Source organism: Colletotrichum lupini, chromosome 2 (assembly GCF_023278565.1).
Source record: "Colletotrichum lupini chromosome 2, complete sequence".
Classification (NCBI taxonomy): Eukaryota; Fungi; Ascomycota; class Sordariomycetes; order Glomerellales; family Glomerellaceae; genus Colletotrichum; species Colletotrichum lupini.
Window position 1 is genome coordinate 2,297,580 of NC_064675.1, and position 17,267 is coordinate 2,314,846.

The following is a 17,267-nucleotide window of genomic DNA, read 5'->3' on the forward strand; positions in this document are numbered from 1 at the left end:
TAGTCTATATTTAATATTATAAAACGCCGGGACGTTAATATTATATAATTAAATAGTAATAATAGAGGTAGCGAAGTCGATTTTGAATTTTTTTAGTTTTATAATATTAATACTAATTAATATATTTATTTATAAGCTATTAACTAATAATACTTCTTATATAAAGTATATTAAGGATAGTATATTATTATTTATAGTAGTACCCTTAATATAAAATAAAAAGATTATATAGTTTTATATTTAGTATATATCTATTTTAATACCTCTAATAGTTAAAGGAACGGCGCGTTATTTAATTTTTAAAAATAAAAAAATAGCTATAATTTATTATCGGTCGGTAATTAATCGACTATAGCTTATATTAGTATAAACCTCTTCCTCGGTATTATTATTAAGGGAAGTTATAAATCGTAGTTATATAATAATAAATATTCTTATTCTAAATCCTATCCTAATGTCTAGCTTAAAATCTATAGTAAAAATAATAATAAGTAGTCTAGCTTTATTAATAATTAGAGTATTTGCCATTAGTAAAATAGTTATCGTATTATCCTTTATTACTAATATAATATTATTAAGTACGCTTTTTTTTAATCCTCGTTATTTAATAACTAGGGAATTTTAAAAAAGGCGTTAGTTATTAGTATTTATAGTTTATATTAAAAACTTACGTCGTATATATTATAAAAATATTAAAATAGTCTATTACCTAAAGCGAATTACTCGTTATATTTTTTATAATTATATATACTTAAAGAGCTAGTAATAAAAAATACTACGTCCCTAATTACGGGTACCGGATCGTAGTCTAGAGGTCTGTAGTTTATATTATTAAAATTATTATTTATATCTAGTTTTTCTAATTAATCGTTACCGTAGTACGCCTATTTTAAATTCTAATCCTCGTTTTATTTTAATAACTTTTCGTCCTATTTTTTTAATATATAAGCTTATATATATATATAACGTAGTTAGTTATAGTTAAAACGGTTTAAATAATAGTTATTGCGCTATTAGTATAGTTTATTAAAGTTATTATTAAGGTTATAAGTATACCCGCTAAATTATAATAGTACTATAGAACTTCTTATTTAGGGGGGTTAGTATAGTTAAGACTAAGTACTTTACTATATTTATTACGTAGTATTAGTTATTTAGCTATTAGCTTACGTTATAAGTTAATTATTTAACTAATTACTTTTTTAAAAATTACTACCTCTATATAAGTTATTATATTAAATAAGTAGCTTATAGTTATTTAAATAATTAAAGTCGTTATACTAATTATAATTAAACTACTTATTAAATTATTAATAATTATAGTTTAGTTAGTAATTATTAAACTCTAGTCTCTATAATAAATAGAGAGTATTTTAGTATCCTTTTTTTTATAAAGCTAATCTTAGTTTAGGGACTAGGTCGTTATTATATAAAGAGCTTATTATTACTTATTGTACTTAGTAATTATTTTATATAGGATATCTATCCTTAGTTATATAAATTAAAATACTCTTTTTATTATTAAAGCTGTTTAAGAACTAAACTAGGGTTATTATTACTATTAACTTTTTTATTTATACCTAGATCTTACTATTAAGAGCTTTAAAAATAACTTTAAGTTATGTTTAAATATCGTCGATTTTTATATTTTATACGTTACGAATTATTATTTATATAAATAGTTTAATTATATATCCGTTAATAAGGTCCTTAATTATAAGTTTTTATATATATAACGCATTAAGGGCTTTAAAAGAATTTTACTTAAACTACTTTTATAAAGTCTTAATAATAACTTATATTTTATAATTAAATAGAGCTGGTTATTCTAGTTATATAAGCTTAATAATATATTATATTAACGTTATACTTAGTAAGTAAAACGACTATACCTCCTTAATAGCTACGTTACCTCTAGTTATTACGAAATATTAGAACCTATTATAAAAAATATAAATATTAATATAAGTAGTAAACTTAATACTAGAGGTAATACTATACTTCGAATTATTATAACTAATTAAATCGAAGTATTTAATCTCCTTTAGCTTTAGGAATATAAACTAATTATTATTATATCTAAGAGTTAATTATTAGCTACCGTCGTTATTATTATTTATATTATTTATAATTAAGGCTACTATTATAATAATTTAGGTAATTATATTAGTAAAGAGACTACTAATTAGGTTATTATTATTTATAAGTTAGTTATTACCGTTTATATTACCGTCCGCTATTTTAAAAAGCTCTACTAACTCGTCGTAGTTATTAAATAAAAAAGGGCGTAAGTAGTAATTATTTAGGTTAGTAATAAGACTTTTTAAATCGAAGTAGTTACCTAGGTTAGTAGTACGTATTATTACTAATACTAAAGGTATAATAAGTAACAATTATGGTTAAGTAGGAGTTATTAAACGAGTATTATTAAATAACGTCGGTTAGTAATTAAATTTTATAGTATAAATTTATTAAATTATTATATTAACTCCTCGTACTAATTTTAAAAATTTAATAAGGTAGTCTAGCTCGACTTTATTAGTACGAGTATTAATAATTTAGTTAGTTTATTATAATACCCGCGTTACGTAATATTAATTAGCGTTTATAACTCTCGCTATATAGGGGTAATTCGTATTATTAATATAAAAACATAGCAATTATCTAGCTTTTAGCTTAGTTATTATTAGTCGTATTTTTTATAGGGGTAGAGTAAGGATTATTTAATAAATTAAATCTTAGTTATAATAAGCTAATAAAAAAGAAATTCTTAGTACTAAGTCGTATTATAAGTCATATTACTAAATTACTAGGGGTAAAAGTAGGGTTAATATAATATATTAAGTAGTAGTTAATTCTTCTAAGTAATATAGGCAGAAGCCCCTAATATGGGCAGAAGCCCCTATATATAGTTATAGCTGGTCGCTACTAGTTGTGGCACACAGCCTGTGGCTGTGTAGTGTGGCAGCTGGTTTCTCAGGTATTGGCCCGATACGATCGAATGCGAGATACGTCGAGCCAGATACGAGACATCCCACAAACCAGAACGACTGGTAGAGTCTCTCACACTCACCCAAACCTCGCTAGGTGCCGTGGCTCTTTGCGCTAACCCATGAATGAATATCCAGGCTCCAAGCACCCAAAAAACGGCCGCCCGCAGATTTCAACCTCTGGTCTACCAGTAAATGCTGGCGGATGAGTCACTTTACAGGCCGGTAAGCTTCATGGTCCGCTTGCGGATGAGGAAGTCATCGGCAAACATGATTCCCTTGATCGGACCGAGGAAGACATTGAAGCTGCCGGCCACGATTAGGAAGTTCCCGCACTGTTAAGCAGTGACAAGGGCTGCATGATGAAGACGAAGACGATGGTCAGAAATCCCCCGCGACAGATCGTAAACTATCGCGGTTGCAACGCGGCTAGATCGATACCCGCGACTACACATTTGTAGGCAACGACCATGCCAAACTACGATAGCATGAAAGCGATACTGGTGAACACGGCCCCAGCCCGGGCGCCGAAATTAGCCTCGTTCTTGCGCACAGCCTCTAGGAAGGCGTAGGGCTGCTATAGCAGCATCCCTTCGTTGGGGTAGAGCGTTGCCGCGCACGACGTGCAAATAATACCTATACAGGCCACAATGATGGTTTCCAAGGGTTCCATGATTAGCTGAGCGAGGACCTGGTCCCCTGGTTTCCGTGCATAGCGGGTGTAGTCGGACTGGGACCACATATGCGTACCGATACTTCCAATTTTAGCACCACGGCTACGACAGCCCAGCCCAAGTCTCCCCATTGCGCAGGCTTGATACCAGAGACCTTGCTCACATCTGCAAGAATGGCACCTCCACCGCCAGCACGAGCCGTCCACCAGATCAATAGCACAAAACGGCTGTCGCCACCGTGATCGAGGCGAAGAAGAACGGCTTGCGATGGTTTTCTGTGCTGGACCACACCAATGGCAAGCAGAGCAGGAAGTACAGGATGAAGGAGATGAGGTCATAGACTTTCATCGTCCCGTCCGCAAGCTCGGAATGTAATTGAGGTGCGATGGCCAGATGCAGGTTAATATGACCCTCAAGCGTTGGCTTCCATACCACGTGTTGGTGGCTGTCAATACAAAAGACGCGGATGGCCTGGTCGCGAGATTAGTCCACACAGCCCCAAATCTTGCTTGCACTGGGAAAGGTAAGGTAAGATTTAAGGTCTAGACTTACCATGGGAAACAGCTAACCCCATATACCCCATCCTGCTTCATCCAAAGCGGAAACCCGATATGCCACTTTGCGCCAGGGTGGCCTCCAGCTATGCACACAAACCCGACAAAGGTGTGAGCGACGACGATTGCAATCGTCGATTGCTTAGCTTCATCAGCTTACGGATCGTTGCCTCTAGTTATCTCGCGGAATGGGCTAAATCGCTTACCCAGACGTTCAGTCTTCAGGAGATCGAGGAAGAGCCCGTCGCCTAAGCGCCAATATCGAAAGATCCGGCGACCACCCATAACCCCAAAAACTCCCGAGGACTGCAAGTTCGACGGGAAGGAGGCAACGGACGGGTATCTTTGTTGACATGGATGCCCACGTCAGTGTCTGTATCTTGATTTACTTTTACGCGCCGAGTTAGACGGCGGCTCCGTGACAGAGACGTCATTGTTGCAACTTAGATCTGAAGATGACTAAAATTTAGGATAGGTTGCGATCTAAATTCTGGAAGATCAGTGCTTTTCTTACCTCTACTGACCGTTTTCCAGAAGTGAGCGAAGCCTTCAACTAGGCCTACGACGCGCAGAAAGACCCTAAAGCAGTTGAGAAGACAGAGGAGTCCTTCAGCATCTGCCTACCGACCTACCTGGTTTCCGGGACAATCTGTATGCCTATCACACAAAGTTCCTGAGGCTCTTACGTCGGATAACTCGAATCTTCGCACTTGCGCTCACCTGCCTAAATATGACTTCGAAAAATATGCCAAGCGGCCAGGGGCGTGAATGCGCATTCTCCATTTCCCTGAGCAAAAGCACTCGACAGACAAGCAGAGCAGTATCGGCGCACAAACTGATGTCGAATGCTTTACCATTGTTACTCAAGAATCTTCTGGCGGTTTGGAAGTTCTCAGCAAATCCGGCAACTGGGCCAAGACGGATCCCATCCCCGGCGCATTCGTTGTCAACATTGCCGACTGCTTCATGAGATGGACAGATGACTTCTACGTGTCAACGATCCACAAGGTCATCAATAAGAGTGGGAATGAGAGGTATTTTGCTCCGTTCTTTTTCGGATTTGATAGAGCGTAGGTATTGGAGTCTGTGCCAACATGCGCGAGTGAGAGCAATCCTGTGAAGTACTCCATCATTACTGGGGGAGAATATTATGCCTGGCGCTTGAAGAGGCAGAGAAGTAGCGGAGTTTCGACCTCAAACAAATCAGATGAGACTTATATATTCTCAGGATCCGTTTGTAGAAGATTCGTCTCCCTAAGTGTGCTTCGGCAACGTGTGCAGTCTCAGGAAGAAATATTCAAAGGCTCTTTAGACCACGACGGGCAGGTTCAGAACACGGGATTCCTTGTGGACTAGCTAAACGATCCATAACAGTGTCGATGTAGGATGGCAGCTATTAGTGAACAAGCTGGATTACTGATAACATAAGCCCTTGTTCAGGCATAGTGGGTCACCCACTGCTTCTCTTGGAGTTTACAGTTCGCCGTTAAATCTAGTAAATATTGCTTGACATTAAATAAGGTTCATTAGTCCTGAATCTGGCGTATAGCCGAAGGAGACGGAGTCATAACTTCCGTCGGGCTGGGACAGCATCAGAATCCTGGGAACGAGACATCAGACGTGACCAGCTTCGACTTGCTAACACACAATCAATTAATCAAATAATAAGCGCAAAAGCCCAGAAAGCAAATGATTCTCTTTTTAGATCTGAAGAACTTTTCCAACGACGAAACTATATTTTCAATACTTCGGTGATGTCGTTGTGGTCTGTGTGATCGGAACGAGCGGGCGAGGCTTGCTCTTGCAGCCCACTTGGTACAAAGCTTAGCACTTCAAAAGGGGGAAAAGCGAATGCGACATTCGACTTTCAACTCCTAGCTGTTTCTTAGAGTTTCCTTCAATTTAATTGAACTTCGAACAGTAATAGTATTCAATGCCGCGATTTCGTGCTGGGTCCGGTATACTTAAGCCCACACCAATCCGGTCTTTCAGTGCATGTTAGACGTTAGAGTCACATCTCGTTCAAGGCGATTGAAGCAAACAACATCAACTCAATCGCTCCTCATAACAATCACTACTTCATCAGTTAGTCAAACATTCTCCCAATACTCAAGAACCGGACTTGCATTCCTAACATTCCACAGTGCATCTCAAGACAGCAACCATCTTGTTCGCCCTGTCTAGCACAGTCTTGGCTGAATATATCACCGCCTTCCACGCCAGCTGTTCACCAGCACCACCTGCCGCGTACAATGACAGCCTGCGCAACTGGAGGCAGAGAATCTGTGAGACGGAGTTGAAGGGGAGCTACTACGACGAGGACAACCAGTGCCAGGTGGTGGATCCCGTTACTGCGGACACCAAAAAGGTCTACCACCCAACCCTTGGCGCAGCAGGTCAGCCCAACATTAAGACGAGATGCACCTGGTCATGATAGGGTATTGAGAAAGGAACGTAGAGCCCTACAACTAGACTCGCAATTAATTGCGCCCTTGGCATTCTTATCAAAACGTGTATAATATTGAAGGAAACCCAGGTCTGTATCCAGCGCGATCTCGATGGCGGATGCATCTCAGGATCCCGCTCGGCACGGTGGGTCTCGGTGGAGTTGAGCCCACAGATCTAGCTTGCCTTACACCGATGTCACCAAGGGTGTAAAGCTCCGATGCACTCTCACCGGGCGAAACTGTTGTGATGATCTCAAGGTTACATCACCGTACTTGAGACAGCGGTAATCGGCCGACGTCGTAATTTGGGTTTGCATATGGCGACGGGGCATCGACTACACACATTTGTGAACTTTTCCAAACTCACCGACATTTACCAGTTTACCACTAGCAACCAATAGACTTGAAGTTCTAACCGATGCTGTAAGTGTGAGAAAATCGAATTCTGGTATTGCATAATGTTCACCATCGTTGACATGTCAGTTACATGGCAGAGAAGTGGCAGGCATCGACGATACTACAATTTTTCTGAAAGCTTACATGCTGAATGGGGTCCGATAACGTTCAGATGCTCCCGGACCAGCGTTTCTGAATGGGCCACTTTTATGACACTATGAGGCTGCAAAGTCCGTCAAACTGTTCCACTCGACGTAACTATCATTGGATCCTGTGACGCTGATATTGCGTTCCGCATCACATCTGATGAGCGTCTATTATGACGTTTCACAGACAAAATCGGTCACCGGTTGACGGTCTCGCCAGCCTATAAGTATCGAAAGACATCAAAGACAAAGAGGTTATTGTAAACTCATTTTCTGGTCACCCTATTAAATCCCATTTTTGGTACCTTCCAATTGCATTGAGCCAAACATACCCAATCCTGAGTAACAACAACATTGCGACATCGCTAGTAATTGATGTTCAACCTCCTTCCAACATGGCAGACCAGATCCCCCAACAAATGCGCGCCGCGACAATCAAAGACTTCAACAAAGGCTATGAGGTAAAGGATGTAAACGTCCCGACCGACCTCGGCCCAAATGACGTCCTCGTCAAGATTGCCGCCGCAGGCTACTGCCACACAGATCTCCAGGTCCAGCAGGGTGTCTACGCCTCGGCCGGCGCAAAGCCAGGCCTTGTCGGCTCCCACGAACCCGCCGGCACCATCATCAGGCTCGGTTCCGAAGCAGGCAAGCAGGGTCTTCAAGTCGGTGACCGCGTCGGTTCTATCAACACCTATGGCTGCTGCGGCAAGTGCAACTCGTGCAACCAAGGAAAACAGGTCTGCGATAACCTCGTCGGCATGCTGGGGCTTACCCTGGACGGCGGGTTCGCACAATACATGAAAGCCGACGCCCGTGTCGTCGCCAAGATTCCCGAGTCTATCCCTTGGGCCGAGGCCGCACCCTTGTTCTGCGCCGGTGCGACAGTCTATGGCGCGCTATGTGCCGCGCAGGGCCATAAGGACCAATGGCTTGCCATCATCGGCATCGGCGGCTTGGGACACCTCGGTGTACAATACGCCAAGGCGCTGGGATACAAGGTCATCGTCATCGACAACAGACAAGAAGGACTCGCCCTAGCCAACGATGTGCCCTCACACCTCAAGCCCGATCGCACGTACCTCATCGATACAGAAGAGTCTCAGAAGAAGGTTGTTGAAGAGCTCCAGACTTCATTCTATGATACCAATCCCGGTGTCGACCGCATCGTCATCACGACCGAGGCACGGCCGCTTGTCAGGTTCGGACAGCAATTCTTGCGCAAGGGTGGTGTACTGGTCGATGTCGGTCTCCCCGCCGATGGGCCTTTTGAGGTCGATCCCTTTGCGCTGAATTTCAAGGAGCAGACTGTTCGTGGTGCGTTGATTTGCACTCCTGAACGGAGCAGGGAAATGGTGGAATTGCACGCAAAGAATGGTTGCAAGACGCACGTTGAGAAGACGTTCGGTGTTGACGAGGCCAATGAGATGGCGGAACACTATTTGTCTAAACAGCTCAAGGGCCGCTTGTGCATGGTTTTCTAAAAGGGTTAAGACATGGATTAATACGTCTATAATGGCAGCAGCTTCTTTGAATAGCAGATGAATGATGAGGTGATGATATAAAAAGTTCCAGATGGGCCTGCTGATCCACCGAGAATCGAAACGCTCTTGTCGCAAGTTTGGAGATGAGGGAGTTCGCAAATCAAGGCTCACAATTAAGGTAGGTACGTGAGCCGTCTCGTCGGTGGTCAGGGCTCAGTGCTATTTGGGTTACCTCTAGTATGCACGCAATTCTTTTGTCAACAAAATAGTGTTGTGGGAATGAGACATGATGTTCCAGATGCTAGTCTACTGCATACACATTTCCAATGGTCGTCGATTCTCAAAAGAAAACTGTAACAAGAGGAGAACATGACCGTTCGGGCATGGCCCATTCCGTACGCTCACCCAATTGTGCTTCGAAATCGACTAGCCTCTACAGACTTTGACGAGGATACTCGCGAAGTTCTCTCTTCTAGTCTCAGGTGATACCTAGGGACAGTATTCAAGCACCTGCTGTTCTTCTCTACCATAGGAAACGCTGCCATGTCCACAAAGTTACAGGTGTCTAGTACATGAAGCATCATTGATCCTTTCAGGCTCATGTTACGGCCACGAGCAGCGGAATACCCACCTGCGTCACCTGTGTAGACCTTTGGCGTTCAAGACCCCGACCTTCATTAACTGAATCAACCTCTAAACCTGTACAGATGAGGTAGGATCTTGGGCTTTGCTTGTCTCTGAACGAGAGGGAATTGATGATTCGATGCTGAAGAACACCCCGGTGGTCTCCCCAATTGGCCCTCCACTGGACACATTTTCATCCATTGAAGCCTGAGTTGTTGAAGATTCCTTCAATGGTAGCACTGCTGTCTGATGGACCGTAGTGCTCGTCGCCGCCGGTGAGGAAGCACTGATGTTAATGGTGGAATTGCTTTTCCCAGGTGCTGGTGAGGTTTCCGGTGACTTTTTAGGGATGATTGGAGGCCTAGGAACCACGAAAGTCATGAGCGAGGTGCGCATCGTTGACATGCTCTAGAACTAGAGTCTGTGACTTACCCGACGCAAATATAACCTGTATTGATCTGACTGAACCCGTCACATTGGATGTAGAGTTTTGGGTTCCACTCCGAAAGGTCCTTGGGCGAGACTCCATATTGCCTTAACAAGGATTCGCACGAATCCTCGGTCGTCAGTAGGTGCAGTTTACACTGCGCAGGCAGACACATTTCTTGTCCTGCGCCGAGACCACCGCACCAATTGTCAAGATGTTCATTCGCCTCTACCAGATCCCTACTCGAGACGCTCTGAGCAATAGAAATGCTGTCGCAGGTATCGCCGTCTTGGACGTGGTACGTGGTGGCGCAATCTGCTGACATGCGTTGGGCTGACCAACTCTGAGCCCCTATGGTCGGGGATGCGGACAAGTCCGGAGGGGCCACTGTTGAGCTGATGGCATATGGCAACGGACTAGTGTAGGTGTACCCTGTGGCGCCACAGCTCGAGGTCACGGACTGAAACTCAACAGCCCGCGATTCGGTGTGGCCGATAGGAGAGTTGACTTCAATTTCTGTTAGATTACGAGGCAGAAAAGGGGCCCTATTAGGTAGTTAAGGTAGGGGTAGTAGGTAGGCAGTCTGGGCCCGTGCAGACGGACCCTTCTACCTACCTATACCCACTAAGGGACCGCGGGCTCTGCCTACGATCTTCCCCTTTTATATATATATAATAGACCTATACTAACCTATTAACCTAGTTATAACTAAAAGGTCTAACTTACTTATATATATATTAATACTAATTAGTAATTAAATTATATATATATTTTTATTATAAGTTAATAAGGATATAATTATAAAAAAAATAGCCTCGACCTACCTCGCTAGCTATTTTAACTTATTAACTTAGTTCTATCTATTTAATTAATAATAAGCGGCCTAGTTTATATTACTTCAACTCTCTTTTATTATTATTAACTAACGATTAATTAACTAGTTACGGGCCGTTAAGAGCGCGCTTTATTATATATAATCTTTTTTATTAAAACTACTATTATAAAAAAATTAACTACTTTACTATTATTATTAACCTCGCCTCTATTATTAATATTATTTTTACTAGCCTTATTATTATTATTAACTTCTTTTTAATTAAGCCGCTTATAAAAGAATTTATTTTAAATATATTATAGCTAAGTACTACTTTAAACTAATAATAAGTAAGAGGAGATTAATTACTAAGAAATTAATTTAATAATTACTAATATATTAGTACTTAATAATAATAAAACTTTCGAAATTATAAGTACGTTAATAATAAATCTTTTATTAATAGCGAAGTATTCTGAGATACTAAGGAAAAGAAAAGATCTTAATAATAATAGTAGTAAGGATTTATTTTATATTATTAATAAATCTACTTTTTTTTAACTTAATAAAAGCTCTAAGACTAGATTAATAAAAATAAAGTACGAAAAGTACTAAAAGAAATTATCAATTAGTAACTAACGGAATCCTCTATTTATTATTAAAAATACGGCTATAAAAGGCCTTTTTTCTTTTTTTATGACTTTTTATTAACTTTAGTAACTTTCTATTTATAAACCTCGTTAAAAAAATAGAATTTTTTAATTAATAATAATAGCCCGCTTATTACTATTAAAACGATCGCTATAACCGACTTACTACTCCTTTTAACCTAACTAATATTATATTATAATTATAATATAATAATTACCTCTTATAATAATCTTTTATTATATAACTTACTTCGTAAATATATTATAATAACCGCTAGCCTTAGTAATGAATAAAAAAGGTCTAATAATTAATTAATATTACCTCTAGTTTACTTTTACTTTTAAATTATAAAACTATACTTAATTTTAATTTATTAATAGGACTACGTTAACTTAACTTAATAAGGCTTATTTAATATTATACCTACCCTTATAAATAATAAAAAGCTTAATACTTTCGTCCTTTATATAATAAGATATTATTACTAAAACGGCTTAATAAGTAAGGAGCTATAAAAGGATTTTAAAACCGATTTTTAAAGCTAAGAAGTAGGGGACTTTTTAAGAATAAAAAGTATAATTCTTAAGAAGCTAAGAGACTTTTTTATAAATAATAATATTAATTTAATAATTAAAAATCGTAATTAAATAGTAAAGAAGATCGCTAGTACCCTTAATATTTAATACTTCCTTACTTAAACTTTTAAAGAGATTATAGTTTATTATAACCGTATTAAATACTTTAATATATTATATTACGATCTTTACTTCTTTTACTTAATACTCCTATAGTTAATAAATACTAATAATTTTATTTAATAAGCTAAAGAGATAGTAAGGGAATCCGTATAACCCTAACTTACTTAATTTTAATAATTAAAATTCTAACCTTAGCCTCGCTATTAACTAACTAATTTACTACCTTTTTAAAAAAGAAAAAAAAAAGAACTAAAAAATAAAATTATTATTACTTAATAACAAAATCTATCCCGTTAAATATTATACTTCGATATAAAAACTAAAAATAATATTATACTTAATACTTACTAATTAATTAACCTTACTAAGCTCTATAATAATAAAAATAAGTATAATAACGAGAAGTACGATATTTTTAATAAAAAGCTTTAGATTTTTAAAATATTATATTAACGGGCGGGAATTAGTAAATAATACTATTTTAATACTTTTTTAAATATATTTAAAAAAAGGGCGTTAACTTTTTATTTTAACTAACTTAGTAATATTTCTAACCCGCTAAGCTTTAATATAATATACTAAAAAACCTAAAAATACTTTAAGTTATTTATAAGCCGTTAAAACTACTTTACTAAGCTCTATAACCTCTATTAATATTTTATAGTTTATAAGTATAATGGATTCGGGATACGGCCGGCAATAGGACGCCGATAACTTAGCAACCGGTATATAGATCTTATTATAAAAAAACTTTATAAAAAGCAAAGCCCTTACGAAGGACTTTATAAGTTTTAGTTTTATAATATACTTATATTTATATTATAACCTCGCTAATTAAGTATTTATAGCCTAATCTTTTATAATTCTAAAGCTTTTATTTTTATAAAATAACTAATATAAATAATAATAAATTATAAAAACGAACGGAACGTTAATAAAACGACGCCTAGTTATTAATAAAGAGCCGTTAGTATTAATAAGTTATAGCTATTTAGAGTTAATTATTTAACCCTATTCTATTTAAAAAAACGAGCTTATTATAGGGCGAGTCCTACTTAAATACTAATATTTATAAAAGAGCTAAATAAAGAAAATAATCGGGGTAAATTACCCTTATAGGCTAGTTACCTTATTAATACCCTAAAGACCTTATTTATTATAAACGGGGTATTTATTAATAACCGATTATTAAATATATAAAGTTAAGGCGTATATAAAGGCGCAGATAGTACTAAAATAGCTAGTTTAATAAACCCTATAAGCCTAATAATAACCTATTTTTATAAAATAATAAAAATAATAATTAAAAATCGAAATTAAAAACGGCGTTAATATAAGGAGCTCGTTTAATAGCTTACTAAGTAGCTAGCGACGTATTTAGGTTAACGAAAATATAAAAAGCCTCCTTTTTATAACTATAAACCGATCGGAAAAGAGTTTACGAGTACCTAAGTAGTAGACTAGATTATTATTATAAAAGTAAGTAATAAGCTTCGTATAAAAAGCACTATAAAATAATATATTAAATAGGCCCTATTTAAAATATCCTTATTATTATAAACGTAATAGTATAATTACGAGAAGAGCCTCTAAGATCCCCTTTCTTAGGGTAACTTTTTAGCGTTTATTTATTAATAGTATATAGACCCCGAGGATTAAGAACGGGAATATTATAAAGAGCTAAGGATAAAAAAGCTAAAAAAGGGCTAGACCCTTACTTAGTTCCTCGCTAAGTAGTTAGCGATTTATTATAACCTAAGTATAAAAGATATAGAGAATTTAAAAATAGAGGTATATTAGTTCTTTTTTAAACTATTATTTTAGTTATAGGACGATCTAATTTATTATAAAGTCTTAATTAAGAGAGTACGTAATATAGCTTATAAAGCTAATAAATTATAATTATTAAATTAATAAAAAGGCAGCGACTAGTCGTAAAAAGACGGTAAAAAGAGGCTATATCCGTTATTAAAATAACCGCGTTAAATATCCCCCTTTTATAAAAAAAAGAGTAAAGAGAGCTTTAAGGGGCTAAGCTCTAGGGACTCGCTAAGAGTAATATTATAAAAGCTGTATAATAAAAGTGCTCGCGCCGAGCTATTATAAAAGCGTCGTAATAGTAATATTAAGTACTTTACGTATAATAAAATAGGTTATATATTTAGTAAGTACTAAAAAAATAAGTCGGGAAGTAAGGGTAACGATAAGCTAACGTACCCCTAATTAAAGCTAATATTAATAACTATCTAACGGGTTATTACTAAACTAAGAGTTATAGAGGTTAACTTATTAAAAAACGAATAAGTATAGGTAATATACTTAATACGCTTATACTAAGTATTAAGAAAGTACTAATAGGGATAATTATAAAGGGTAGGGTAATAGTTCTACGAAGTATTATTAAAAAGCTAATAGAAGTTAATATAAATATATATTTTAAAATAGATATTATTAATACTAGGCTCGTAACTTACTTAGGGTTAACCCCGGCTATTATTATAGCTCCCTCGTTAAGGGACCTTTAGAATAAAGCTATAGGCTAGGGAAAAGCTTACTAATTAACGCTCTTCCTTATTAACTATTATAAATAGCTAAAGAAGATTCGGTAATTATTTACCGTAATTAATAAGGATAAAAGAATAGTAAACCTCTTATTATTATAATTATTAATAAGTTAAGAGGGTATTCGTATTAATATAGTAACGAATATATAGTCATACGAGCCTATCTCGGTTACCGAACTAAAAATAATAACTCGTAATATTATTAAGAATTATAAAAGAGTATATATATTATATATTATTATTATAAAAAGTATTGCGGGGGTAATAAAGACTAAACTATAAGGGGGTTTATTATTAAAACTTTAATTAAAAATAGAGACGTTTAATAAGTAGTTAGTAAAGGGACCGTAGTTATATAGCGGGGTAGAATACTTTATTAACTTAGTTCTAGGTATTAAATTACTATATAGTCCTATCTATCCGTTAAATAAAAAATAACTCGATAAGCTTCGTACGTATATTATTAAGAACTTAGTAAACGGTCGTATTATACTTTTAGTTAATAAAGCTAGGGTACCGATCCTCTTTATATTAAAAAAGGACGGTACGCTACGCCTCTATATAAACTACTACGGGCTAAATAAAATAACTATAAAAAATCGATACTTATTACTACTTATTAATAAGCTCCTAAATAGGCTTCGCAAAGCGAAATAGATTTTAAAAATAAATATTAAGGATACTTATTACTATATCTAAATTAAAAAAGAAGATTAATAAAAAATAGCGTTCTGGAGCTAATATAATTACTTTAAATATATTATTATACTTTTTAAGCTAACGAACGTACCCGCAACGTTCTAAGCGTATATTTACCGAGCGCTCGCTAACTTACTAAATACTTATTATATAGTATATATAAACGATCTAATAATTTACTTAATAATAAAAGAGTAGTATACGGAGGATATTAAAAAGGTCCTCTAACGTCTACGTTTATATAGGCTTTTTACTAAATTATTAAAGTGCTCGTTTTATTAAAAGAGGGTCGAGTTCTTAAGTTATATTATTATACTAAAAGGAATTAAGATTAACTTATTATAAGTACGAACAATTGCTAACTAAAAGGCGCTAGAGTCTATTAGGGATATCTAAGTATTCCTAGGGTTCTATAACTTCTATTAGAAGTTTATTACTAAATATTTAGGTATTGTTATATTAATAATAGTATTATTAAAAATAGAAAAGGGGTAGATAAGGGACTTTTAGTAGACTAAGGAAGTAGATAAAGTATTTAATTAGCTAAAGGTCGCTTTTATCTCGGTAACCGTACTTACGTACTAGAACTTATAACGTATTATATAAGTAGAAACTAACGCTTTAATTAAAACTATTATAATAATCTTATTATAATAAGCTAATAAAGAATAATAACCCGTTATTTATTAGTTATAAAAGCTTACGGATATAGAGTAATAATAGGCTACGGGCTAATAAGAACTACTTATTATAATAAAAGGGCTAGAGTACTAGGCTTATTACTTCTAGGGCTTTTTATAAAAGTTTATAGTCCTAACGGACTACTAAGTACTTAAAAAAGTAATTAATATACTAGCGCGGGACCTTTAGGAAAGGCTCGTAAAGTAGGTATATAAACTATTAATATTTAACTTTAACTTAGAACACTAACTAAGGAAAACGAACCCGGTAAATAGTCTATTTAAAAAGCTAGACTATATAAAAAGAGAAGTGCTTTATAAGGACGTCCTCCCTACGCTAACTTAAAAACTACGTTTTATTAGTAAACTACTACCCAACGTTTAGTAAAGGATAATTAGCTTAAAAAGATAAAATAATATTATTAAGGTATACGTTTAAGTAGTTAAGGCCTCCCTTTATAATCCTAGCTAGATATTAACTAGCTCTAAGGATAGGGAATCCTCTCTTTTATATTAGTAACGTATTATAGGGTATATTAATAAAATAGTAATAGTTATTATTATAATAACTTAAGGTAAGAAAGTAAGAGAGTTATTAATAAACGCTCGTTAACGGTTTAATAAGGATAAAAAGGAGTTAAATAGAGCTAGGGTTACTATATTAAAATAATATATCCTACGCCTTATTATAAAAGAGCTTATAAAAGATAAAACGGTATTCGCTTCTTATTTTTTATTAAAGATTAAAGAGCTCGTTAAAAAATTATAAGCTAAAAACGAGTTTTATATATTATAATTAATAAGAGTTCGTACTATAACTAGCGAGCTAAGAGTATATTTACTTAACGAATAGGGTATATTATTTTTTAAAAAAAGACTTATTATTCTTTAAATAGAGTCTTTTTAAATAAAGATCCTTTATTAATACTACGACGATTATAAAATAAGTTATATAAGAGCTACGAAAACTCTCGAGCTAATTTAAAAAAAGTTCTATTAAAAAAATATTTAATAAGATATCTAAAAATACGTTAAGAACTATAAGTATTATTTAGGAGTTATAACCTTAAGATATAAGTCGTACGGGTAGTTATAGTTATTATTACTACCCTTATACTTATTCTAAGAAATATCTATAAACTTTATTACGGGACTATTACTAAGCGCTTATAATAACGGTATAAAGTATAATAATATCGTAGTTATTATTTATTATATAATAAAGTTCGCAAAGTTCTTACTTATTATTAAAATATTTAACGTAATATAAATAATAAGTATCTTATACTAAGAGGTTAAATATAAGTTCGGTATACCTAAAGGTATTATTACGAATAGAAATAAGCTCTTTATAAGCGTATTTTAAAAAGAGTTTACTAAAGAATAGGTAATACGTTACTAACTATTTACTACGTATTA

The 17,267-nt window shown here is 35.2% G+C and overlaps 4 protein-coding genes across 4 annotated transcripts; 2 read left to right on the forward strand and 2 right to left on the reverse strand.

The window, feature by feature from the left end:
- Positions 1-3,205: 3,205 nt before the first annotated feature.
- On the reverse strand, positions 3,206-4,652 carry CLUP02_02962 (NCS1 nucleoside transporter; the record flags this gene model as incomplete). The annotated part of the gene is made up of 9 exons (XM_049281990.1): positions 3,206-3,325; positions 3,401-3,437; positions 3,500-3,567; positions 3,640-3,720; positions 3,771-3,939; positions 3,981-4,135; positions 4,234-4,364; positions 4,425-4,561; positions 4,642-4,652. 9 exons carry the CDS (start codon positions 4,650-4,652, stop codon positions 3,206-3,208), a joined length of 909 nt encoding a protein of 302 aa, XP_049139133.1.
- Positions 4,653-4,986: 334 nt separating this feature from the next.
- Positions 4,987-7,415, forward strand: CLUP02_02963 (2OG-Fe(II)oxygenase; the record flags this gene model as incomplete). Its single annotated transcript, XM_049281991.1, has 11 exons — positions 4,987-5,252; positions 5,322-5,451; positions 5,506-5,565; positions 6,246-6,303; positions 6,363-6,645; positions 6,795-6,810; positions 6,870-6,949; positions 7,046-7,088; positions 7,149-7,217; positions 7,293-7,315; positions 7,373-7,415. The coding sequence occupies 11 exons, from the start codon at positions 4,987-4,989 to the stop codon at positions 7,413-7,415; spliced, it is 1,071 nt and encodes a 356-aa protein (XP_049139134.1).
- Positions 7,416-7,626: 211 nt separating this feature from the next.
- CLUP02_02964 (alcohol dehydrogenase GroES-like domain-containing protein) lies at positions 7,627-8,691 on the forward strand (the record flags this gene model as incomplete). The annotated part of the gene is made up of 1 exon (XM_049281992.1): positions 7,627-8,691. One exon carries the CDS (start codon positions 7,627-7,629, stop codon positions 8,689-8,691), a length of 1,065 nt encoding a protein of 354 aa, XP_049139135.1.
- A 693-nt stretch (positions 8,692-9,384) lies between these two features.
- Positions 9,385-10,259, reverse strand: CLUP02_02965 (LysM domain-containing protein; the record flags this gene model as incomplete). Its single annotated transcript, XM_049281993.1, has 2 exons — positions 9,385-9,676; positions 9,748-10,259. Coding segments are annotated over 2 exons (804 nt in total), but the record flags the coding sequence as incomplete, so codon positions are not given.
- Between the last annotated feature and the right edge of the window lie 7,008 nt (positions 10,260-17,267).